This window comes from Squalius cephalus (genome assembly GCF_949319135.1).
Source record: "Squalius cephalus genome assembly, chromosome: 16".
Taxonomy (NCBI): domain Eukaryota; kingdom Metazoa; phylum Chordata; class Actinopteri; order Cypriniformes; family Leuciscidae; genus Squalius; species Squalius cephalus.
The window spans coordinates 7,026,937-7,037,819 of record NC_137137.1 but is presented as its reverse complement, the minus strand read 5'-3'; the positions used below and the strand labels follow the sequence as shown (position 1 = coordinate 7,037,819).

Here is a 10,883-nt window from a genome sequence, read left to right as displayed (position 1 = left end):
ATCATTGAGATGACGCCGTCGGTTACATTTTGAACTCTCGCTGAAGGTTTTTAATCAATGAAGTCGATAGATTTTCAAAGTTTAATTTTAAATTTCTTTAAGTATAAAGTTCACAACAACCGAAACTAGATAACACGGCTAATGTGACAGGTAATACTTAAAGTTTGAATGGGTTTTTGGACTGAATTTAGAGCAGAAAATGTCACGTAATAATACATAAGTTAATGGTTTTGTTACTGTACAACAACGAACAACCTAAAGTTATGACTTTCATTACAGCGATGCACAGCAAATGTTTGTGGACACTGATGCTTGAGACACGAAAGAAAATGAGGCAAACAAAAAACGTATAATCATCCAGCATGAATTTGTTTAGCAGTAAAGAAATGGAAAATAGACTTACTGAATTGATATTGTTTCTGAATACCATTCATTTCAATAGCACATTTCTTTATTTCCAGTAGTACAAATTCAATTTCACAGTTTAAATTAAAATCTGACATCTAAAAAACAGTAAAGGTACAAGATCTCCCCTATTAAACAATACAGCGTTAGACAATGATATGACTGCCAGTGACTGATATGATCTGTCTCAGTAGTTTTTCAACATATCTTGACAATTAAATAATTTCCTCAGTGACTTTTTGGCCCGGTTTCACAGACAGGGTTTAGATTAAGCCAGGATTAGTTAATTTTCCGGACATACATTTTTTAAACGTGCCTTAGAAAAAAACATTACTGATGTGCATCTTGAGACAAAACAATGCCACTGACATATTTAAGATATGTCAGTGCAAGTTGTTTTCAGTGAAGACAGCACAAACATGCATTTTAGTCTGGAACTAGGCTTAAAGGGATAGTTCACCCAAAAAGATCAGAGTTATATTTAAAAAAATGTCCTTCCAAAGACAGACACCCATTCACTCCATATGGAAGAGCCAGGATTTTTTTTTTAATATAACTCTGATTGTATTCGTCTGAAAGAAGAATGTCATATACACCTAGGATGGCTTCAGGGTGAGTAAATCATGGGCTAATTTAAATTTTTGGGTGAACTGTCCCTTTAAGCCTTGTCTGTGAAACTGAATGTTTGACAGTGGCATAATGAAGCATTTTGAGGTATTTATTTTCCATTCCCCTTGCCCTCAGTAATCTCTTTAAACTCATCACGGGCCTGCAGTAATGGCTTTCAGACCACTGGTCCTCTTCATGATGTTTGGTACGAACAGCAGTCCGGACGCTCTCTCAATGCTCTCAATGGGGACCAGGAAGCGATCCAGTGGAATCTTCTCATCAACTGGCATATTGGGCATCACATAGGACCGCAGCTCCACGTCTCCTCTCGGCTTTTCCAGAATCACCACCTTAAAGAAGTGAGTCGGCACGGCTACATGATTCTTTCCCAAAACCTGATACTTCACATACATTTTCCCATCAGGTTCCTGTCTGTAGGTGCAGGGAGGAAAATATTAGGTTCAGTTTTCATTGATTAGACAGTTCAAGTATCTTAAAGCATCTTGCATTTTAGACGTGTAGCTAATTTGAAAAATCTAGAGCAGTGGTTTTGTCTCAGGAGCCAGATTTTACATCTGATTTAAAGGAATAGTTCACCCAAAAATGAATTTTATCTCATCATTTACTCACCCCCAAATTGTTCGAAACCTTTTCTTTGTTTCTGTCTTTATTCTGTTGAACACAAAAGAAGATACTTTGAAGAAAGTGGGTAACCAAACAGGTGCTGGTCCCCATTGACTTCAATAGAATTCAAATGGAAGTCAATGGGGACCAGAAACTGTCTGGTTACCAACATGTGTTCAACAGAAGAAAGAAACTCATACAGGTTTAGAACAACTTGAGGGTGAGTACATTATTTGTTCTTTTTGGGTGAACTATTCCTTTAAGCAGTGAGCCTTGCTATGGCATAATCTGTTTTGTTTCCAATATAATTATTGGTTAAGTAGTTTCCCTTTAATGGCATATCATACAGGCAGTGACAGACTTTTACCGGGGCAAGTAGAGTGGTCCAGTGCACACAAAGACATTCTGGTAATGCTTGGTGAGAGAGCGACAATATTTCTCCAAGTTATTCCATGCGTTTTGGTTTAAATGAGGATTCTGTGGGGAAAGATATCCGTAATATTACTAGCCATAATTACCCATGCAAATAGAAAACAACTGAGCAAAATCTTTAAATGACTGGTGGCTTTATGGATTGTATAAAGTAAGGTGCTGCTGTAAAGCTACGTTACTGCAGAATTCAGTTCCTACCAATAAAAACAACAGGCTGGTGCAAAATTCAGAATTTACGAATCACTTCGGTTTCAATTATGGGTAAGAATGTGAATTCATGTGCCCTTGTTTTAATCAAAATAACTTTCCCTTCCTCTTGCAACAACATCTCTTCTCTTCTCTGATGATGTGCTTTTCCAATCAATTCCTGATGGACAAAATCACTTGTTCGAGAAGCCGTTTCACTCTGATATACATGTCACAACAGGGAAGAAAAGACATTTATTAATAATAAACTATTTATTGATAAATTAATAAAAAAATATATTAAATACATTTTATAGGTGGCATTTTAAACATTGATCTAACATATTTTCTGATATATTTAAAAAAAAAACTTGATTGATTAGAAGTTTAATTATTAATAATAAACAAATTATTAATAAATAATCAAAATTGATTCAATAATTTTTAGGTTGAATTTTAAACATTGGTTATTAATACCATCTAGTATTCAGTTTCTGATATACTTCTAAAAAAAATCTTCATTGATTAGACATTTAAACTCAGTAAATGTTTTATTATTAATAATAAACAAATTATTGATAAGTAAAATATTAAACTTTTATTACATTTAAATAAAATAAGTTAAATGCATTTTTATAGTCAGCATTTTTGACCTTTGATATTTAAATATTTGAATTGTACTTGTAGCTGGTGTTTGCAGTAAGATCAGTGCTAAAGTACGAGAACCCGTTGAGTTCCAGCTCACCTGTGGTGACACGTTGCTCAGGTAGAAGGTTTCATCCATGGCTTTCTGGCTCCACTTGTGATTGGCTGCCGCAGCCAGGTGACCCCTGTCAAACCCACTGCCCCTGTAATCCGCATTGCTCGATCTGTGGTAAACATGAACCGAGTCGTCCTCTTTAAAATCGCAGAACTTTCTGTCGGATGTCCCGGTCAGCGTCTCGGCGTTGAGCTGCTCTATGACCCACGCTGCTGTCCTGTTTCTGGGGTCGTATGAGGTTACGTAAGACTCTCTGCTCTTGACGTTGGACAGGGAAGGGAAGCCGTACTTCATCGCAGCTGTAGATTTGTTTACAGCGACCTGTCCCGGCTGGTACGCGCTGATCTCTGACGCTGCGTCGACGCTCGGTATCGGGATGACCGGCACGCGGTCCAGCAGTCCCCGGCTGTGGCTCGTGTCCCGGCTTTTATTTAGGAGATCATCGCTGGCTGCTGTCAAGGTGGCGCCGATGCCTATGCCAGCTGTGAGTGACAGCCCGGATAAAACCCACCGCGAGCAGAAAACACGATGCATCTTTTACGTTTAATAGATAGAGTTAATTAATGAGTTTATCTAAATAAGATGGGCGTGCTGTTATTTTGCCCTCAGTATTTACACAACCCATGTGAGTCAGTCCCACCGGCTATGTGCTAAACAAGTGCATTGGCCGTTTAGTCGCATGTTTATGACGTCTGTCAGTTCTTTAAAAGGTAGTAGTAGCCTTCACCTTCACAGTTTCAAAATTAGAGTTACAGAGTCATTCTTACCATGCAGTACATTTTCATATTCCAAACGCTTCTAAATATAGTGGATAATATTTATTTACATTATTCGTTTGTCACAATTAAGTGAACTTTTCCCCCCAATAAATGTAATTTGGTTTGAGCTGGTGTTTAACCATGTTCCCCCTAACTTCTAAACTTTAAACTTTTTTTTTTTTCATTCTTCTGATAGGTTTCTATCTGGTAAATATTCAGATAGGTTTAAATCCTGTTAGTGTTATTTTAGTATCTTTGAGATACTATTATAGTTTATTAGAATTTAAAACCAAAATGAAATGTTAAGGATTCATTTTAATATTAGTTAAAGTTAATTTAGTTTTTATTTGCTTCTTTTGTCTATATAGGTTTTACAAATTTTTTATTTCAGTTTTTGTTATTTTAGTACATCAAGTTAAACTAATATTTTGTTTAAGTTAACGTTTATTTTATTTCAATTTAAATTATTTAAATTTTGGTTAGTTAATAAATATATGGTGGACCACAACTCACACCCTGGTGGTTGAAGTGGTCCTTACAGCAACCTGATAGAAACTTTAATTTAACACACAGACTCACAGAGAGGAACCCGCGACCCAAATGCTAATTCTTTTCTGGGTTTTAATTGGTAATCAATCCCTTTAACAAAAGCTAGTCACTCTTTTCATCCTGCAGGAAGTGACATCACTGTATGAACACATCAGGTTTATATTTTATCACTCTAAAACCTTCTATTGTGATTGGTGATCATAATATGGAAATATTAGCATTACAAAATGTTTAAAATGTTTAAAAATGTAACTTCTTAATATTGAAGCAATGACCATTTCTTCAATTGTAAGAAATGGTATTGCATAACATGAATATACTACCTGTGCAAAGGGTCTTAGTGGAATTTCCAGTGCTAATTGCATAACACATTGTATGTTATATATATATATAGCATGTAGTCTATTTCTGTGAGTAGCTTGTATTTAACTCGTGCGTGGATAGTACCTTATTTATTTGTTTCAAGTAAGCAAAAGTCTCCACCTGGCATAAGCTCTGCTGACTCAAGATGTGTGTTATTAAGGGTTTATAAATGTATTTCAGTGCAGGTGGGTAGAGTAATGCAAATGGCTCAGCACATTTGAATCTGGGTCTGTAGACATACAGTAAATGCAGCTGATTCACCTTGTGAAACTTTCTAAGCAAATAAAAATGGCCTGATATTAATTACTGTTATTAGCTGTACTGTAGTAGTGACTGTTGTGTTGGTGTAATGCTGCATCAGGCACTAAATATATGCTGTTAAAGCTTTGATATGCATACAGAAGGACAGAGTCTAAAGAAAGACAATTCACCCATATCACTTTGTGCTTTCTGATTGTCAGGTTTTATTCATTTATAATATGTATTCATAGTATTTTATTTACCCTGGCTCACCATGAATGTAAAGCATTTGTAAATATGAAATACATCAAAAAGCCCATGAGCCGCTGAGGATTTTGGCATTTCTTTGAGATTCACAGAAGGAAAAATAATTATTTGAAAAATAACCTGTTTGCATGATATATGATGTGCTGACTTTCATTCATTATGTATTTTTAATTGTGCATCTGAATGGCCATTCTAATTACGTTGATTGGCGATGCAGTTTTTCTGTGCTTTGTAATTATTTAGTGTCTGTTTGGGGTTTGTGTGCTTTAGGAATGTGTTTACATCACTGGTATCATTATAAGAGTGTGTTAATAAGCAGTCTGGAATGGTCATATCTGCACAGATGAATACATGCCAGTATCAAGATGATGTGCGGGTTACGTTGAGCTAAAGCTGTGTATGTAATTCATCGTTTTATGCTTTATTTAAATGTGATGATATGAATGAAGAAATATTCCAAATATATTAGAGATGCACTCTGCTGTATCATCAAATATAGTTTTTACTATGGTGTGAATACCATATGCACTGCAATAAAGGCTGCAATGTCTTTACAATGTCACATTTACTCAGAACAAAAATAACAATTTCTACAAAAAATATTGAAATAATAATCATAATATACAATACTTCATATTTCCTTTCAGATAGATCGATATATATTTATATATATATATATATATTTATTTATTTGTTCAGTGTGACATTTTAAAACTTCTTTCTACATTCCAGAAACGTAATCTCAAACACAAGCTAGAGACATTCGATCTTCGTACTAGCAGGACGGCGATTAAACATCTTTTCCATCGGTTTCATCTACTTGTTACAACCTCAATGGCAATAAAATGCAAGGAAAATGCAGCAATGAAAGGAAATGTAAAAACAAGTCTTCAAGAGAAGAATAACTTGGCATAAGTAGGCTTCCGTGATATCAACCGATTGTTGTTCGTTAGCACAAGCTGGCTAAGTGCAGTGCTTGTATTTCAGTGAGCGTCAAAACTACAGAGAAAGTAGAAATGCAAAGGAAATGAAACTTCATCTATATATTTCTCCACTTGAGTTGTGTGTTGAGTGAACTGAAACAGAACTTAACCTCTTTTTTTTTTCTGTTTTTGGTATAAAGTTCAGTCGATCAGTGATGCTAGGAGACAAGCGATACGCTGCTCGTCTCATGAAGGCGTTTTGACCTCAGCGTAGCCTCCGCCCTTTCCAAAAAACCATTCCAGCACCGTGAGGCTGGGTCCGTACGGGGTTCAGGCCACCGTCTCTCCGTCCACAGGGTTCAGCCCTTTGGCCTGCGTACACTAGGATGGATATCAGGACTAAGATGTGTTTCTAGGCGCTGGCTTTAAGCAGGCTGTTGGCTAGAAGGCAGAGCAGCAGGGTCAGAGTGCTGAGGTAGCAGGCCGATGCGCCGTTGCACCCTCTCTCACCCTGGCAGCGCGGCTGCTCACACAAAACACCCTTAAAGCTGGGCGGACACACGCACTTATGGTTCTGGATGCAGGAGCCGCCGTTCTGACACAGGAGGAGCTCGTCGTCGCACACTTTTGCTGAGAGCAGAAGGACAGAGGAGATTCTCATCAATCAAGTTCATTCTTAAATATAATCTAAACAATAGTTTTTTATGTGCCTTTACTATTCACAGATCTTTAGAGAGAGATCATATTTCAGTCTAAATCAGACACTTTATCCAAAGTGACTTAATGCATTCACACTGACAGTAATTTGCTGTGTGGATTAATTTTCAGTGAGCATGATATTTGCTTCTGTGGGCCAAATGTCTATAAACGAATGCATGTATAGGCTACTGTACAAAGCAAACTGTAAACCAGTTTACTGATGTTTTACAACTGTAAGACAAACCACGTCAAAGGATTAAATTAAAGTATCTATCTATCTATCTATCTATCTATCTATCTATCTATCTATCTATCTATATATCTATATATCTATCTATATCTATGGCTGCTTTCACACTTGGTTCAATTGCATGGTCCGCAGTGAATGTACTGCAAACATCCTAAAGAATGCAGAAGTCCATTTCTGCTGAAGGCAAGCAGAAATGAGATATACATTGTTTCTGCTTGCAGTGAGTAAGTCATGCTTATTAGGAAAGTGAGTGAGATGCACACAAACACACAGTTTTATCGAATCATACGTCATCAATAGCGGTTCACTTCTGCGAGTTAGTACAATTGCGTTCATATCAACAGTGAACCATATATACCTGAGTATATACATGAACCACCCTTTTTATGCGGACTCGGGTACGGTTCACGGTTGCACACTCAAGTTCAGAAAACAGCGTTTTCACATCATTGAAACGAACCGAACTCTTAACGTCTATCGTAAATGGGTACAGTACATGTATTTCAATTTAAAAGGCCTTCTCAGTTCTGAATGGTCCACGGGATTATTTGTCACCGTGTTTGTTCTGTAAATTCGTCATGTGTGATTTCAGCGTTTGCGTAACACCTTAATGCAAAGCAAGTCTTATAGAGCAGAGATAGTAATGATGACTGGAATCTGAATGATCATAATTTGTGTCAAATCCTGTGTTCAGCCCTGATCCAGCAATACTGATAGAAATCTCCAGAAGTCTTGGAGACTGGGTGTTTCAACCATATGCTGTACACTTTTTGGTCAATTTCAGATCAATTTGTATAAAGTGTAAATCTAAAACGGCTGTTTTCCAGGGTGCCTGAAGAACCAGGAGGTCTCACAGAAAAGTATAGTGTATTTGTAAACAGTAATTTCATTGTTAGTGGTGTTGATTTTGGTTTGTTTTCTAGTCCTGTGCTGACAGTGTTTCATTATGCTGTGTATTATAGGGGTCACAGCCAATTCCTTGCATGGCTCGAACCAGCGACTTTCCTGCCCAGTCTCACTGCTTTAGCCACTGTCACCCCACCCACAAGTATCTATAATCCACAACAGCTGCAACCAGCAAGCTGTTATTGGTAGTACAACAGCAAAGACCTCTGTGAGGAACAACAATGTTGCTCATATGTTTAACTGAAATGACACCCATATGTTGTTCGTTCACAACACTTTATTTGTTGTATGAGTGGTATCATCCATCACAGAACGTGTCTTTCATGACTAAGCCTGCTTAATGCCTTTGTGTAGTGACAGTAGAAGAAGTGTGACTTACGCACGCAGCCATTCTTCCAGGTATATCCAGGGAGGCAGTCCTCACACTTCTGGCCCATGGTGCCCTCGCGACACTGGCAGAAGCCGGTGTCATTGCAACGGGCGTGTAAGGAGCCCAGCTGATTACAGTTACACTCTGTGTATAGAAAATATTTTCATTATTCACCAATTGTAGATTATTTGCGCTGAAACCCTGAAAAGGAAGGCTATGGTTTAGTTGAAAGATATTCTTTCTTTTTCAGATTTCATTGAATTATGAAAACATACTGCAACTTTCAGAACTCACAAATGGCTTGTTTTATACTTACTAACATTACTGCATATTCTTCAGAAGGATAGTTAGAAACTATGTTTGACAATGTTCCTGATGGGGTAGTAAAACTATATTGGACACGACAGCAAACCTACTGCTTTTTAAGTAAAAGTGCTGGAGAGTGCCACATCTCATTTCACATGAGAGTGTTTATATTAAAGTATTAAAAGCACAGCAGCAAAAATGGCCTAATAACTCCTAAGGGTCACAAAAATATGTGGAAAATGGTCATAAATAGCTAATTCATTCACATTGAGAAAATGGTACCTTTTAATATAAAATATTTCTCAATGTACAGTGTTTCAGAAGTTACAACATTTTGCCTAAAGGAAATATAGCACAGCCTGAAGGCATATATTCATGTGTTTTGCAGGAGAAATGTACTTCTATGTTTGCTAGTTGTGATGTCAGTTTTATGTGATCAGAGGTTGTTCATCAGTCATGTAAGAAGGGTTTTCTCTATGTATTTACACGGGTATAATTTGTCCCTCTGGGCACCTGTCAGTCATAGCACTGTGATTTATGTGTCTGTATTTTTCCAGTAGAGGTCACTGTATCATTATCAGAGTGTTCTGACAGATTGCTTGAGCCACTCTTGGAACAGTTTTAATCAAAAAAACAAAAAGAAAAATTTCTGATTGTATTCCTCCTGCCTCCTATTTAAAGTCAACATAAAGTTCATCCTATTTACTTTTTAATATACATTCCTTGTCTTACATTGAATGAAAAACTGTTCAGAATCTTTTGTCAAAACGCACTTTTTGACGCCTGTGAAATGCATTTACTTCTCATCTGACATCACAAATCACTCTTTTCAGTTTTACCATGTAACGCCCACTTTTCAAAATCCAATCAATTCCCATCCTAGATTTTTTTTTCTTTTCTTGTTAAATATCCAGTTTTACTGGGAAATGTTGCATTGCTGAAGTAAAATGGGTTGCAAATGGATCTCATGTTGACTTTTAAGACAGATTATGCATGTAAGCATAAAAACAAAAAAAATCTTAAGCATTAAGGCCTCATTATACTTCTGCGTCGGACCTACGCCGGAGCCTATACGCTGTAGGCAACGTGTTGGTTTTAATTTATACTTCTGTGTCGTTGTCCGCGTTGACGCGCACCTAGGGAGCATGTGAAACCCCGAGGGAGGGGTTCTGGCAGACCAATCACCGCGCTTGTGTCCGCGTAGAATTGACGCGTTGTTACATTTTTGGAGAGGTGCACGTCAGGGTACGCCGTAGGGTACGCGCGCTACACACAGCCTACGACGTAGCTACGGCGGCAGTTCGACCCAGAAGTATAAAACAGGCTTAAGTCTACAGATATGGATCTAGTTCTAAGCTGAAAAATGCAAGTTGTTTAGTGTCCTAGATCTTCAGTAAAATGAAGACAGGAGTCTGGGAAAAGATTTCTTGTGTGTCCATAGTAAAGGCTGTAAGATGAATGAGAGGGGTGGTCTGCATGATATTTCTATATTTAAATCTATACTTCCATTAGACTTAGGTTGATCAGAAATTGTCACATGTATGGCAAGGTGGTGGCATACCAAATGTTGGGACCATATGGGCATAAGGAAAGATTTCTCAACCTTTCCATAATATCATTTGGCCGGAAAGGACAATTTCTGCGCAGCATGGTGTTAGTGCATCAGGGGAACAGTGAGACGGGTTGGCGTGGAGTGATATCTGACTGACCTATGCAAACATTCTCATCGTCCAGCTCGGCGGAAGCATTCCGGAAGTATCCGAGGCGGCAGTGCTGACAGTTCTGCCCTCTAGTGTTGTGTTTGCAGCTCACACAAGTCACAATGTTGATGAAATCAATGTAACTGCAGCGATTTGAGTGACCATTGCACTCGCAGTCTAATGGAGAAAGAGTAGATAGGTGTTAGTCCGTGGATCAGGGAACGAGGGAGAGGAAAGGAAAAGGACACCAGAAACTCATGGATGAGAGGGCATGGGAATGAGTGACGTGTAGATGCTGAGGAGACTATAAACTAGGTCTATTCAGCTAGCTGGTGAGACTGCCACTTATTTAACGCAACCTCAAAAATAATGTGAATTAGATTAAAGCCCTATTAACCAGTTGACCCTTCACAAAGCCCTACTTAAAACATTACAGACTAATCCTAACCTAACAACTGTTCCTCAGAGAAGCTATTGCTCTCTTATAATGTAAGTCTATGGAAGATGTTCTTGGATAGTTGTGAACGGAACACAGT

General features: G+C 37.8%; 2 protein-coding genes across 2 annotated transcripts in view; both read right to left on the bottom strand.

Annotated features, from left to right (window-relative positions):
- Window positions 1-239: 239 nt before the first annotated feature.
- Window positions 240-3,706, bottom strand: endog (endonuclease G). The gene is made up of 3 exons (XM_079897234.1): window positions 3,002-3,706; window positions 2,006-2,115; window positions 240-1,446 (listed from the first exon to the last, which is right to left on the bottom strand). Exons 1-3 carry the CDS (start codon window positions 3,548-3,550, stop codon window positions 1,167-1,169), a joined length of 939 nt encoding a protein of 312 aa, XP_079753360.1. The 5' UTR covers window positions 3,551-3,706; the 3' UTR covers window positions 240-1,166.
- A 2,186-nt stretch (window positions 3,707-5,892) lies between these two features.
- Window positions 5,893-10,883, bottom strand: part of ntng2a (netrin g2a) — a 62,964-nt gene continuing 57,973 nt past the window's right edge. Inside the window, exons 6-8 of the mRNA XM_079897229.1 lie at window positions 10,357-10,524; window positions 8,351-8,485; window positions 5,893-6,746 (exon numbers count right to left, since the gene is read on the bottom strand). Of these exons, the coding sequence (XP_079753355.1) occupies window positions 6,529-6,746; window positions 8,351-8,485; window positions 10,357-10,524 (521 nt within the window). The 3' untranslated portion in view covers window positions 5,893-6,528. The remainder of the gene's footprint in view (window positions 6,747-8,350; window positions 8,486-10,356; window positions 10,525-10,883) is intronic.

Coding starts and splice junctions, on each gene's coding strand:
- endog (XM_079897234.1), bottom strand. CDS start 3,550: ATGCATCGTGTTTTCTGCTCGCGGTGGGTTTTATCCGGGCTGTCACTC. Junction 2,116..3,001: donor TGAGCAACGTGTCACCACAG/GTGAGCTGGAAC, acceptor CTTTCCCCACAG/AATCCTCATTTAAACCAAAA. Junction 1,447..2,005: donor GGACCACTCTACTTGCCCCG/GTAAAAGTCTGT, acceptor CTGCACCTACAG/ACAGGAACCTGATGGGAAAA.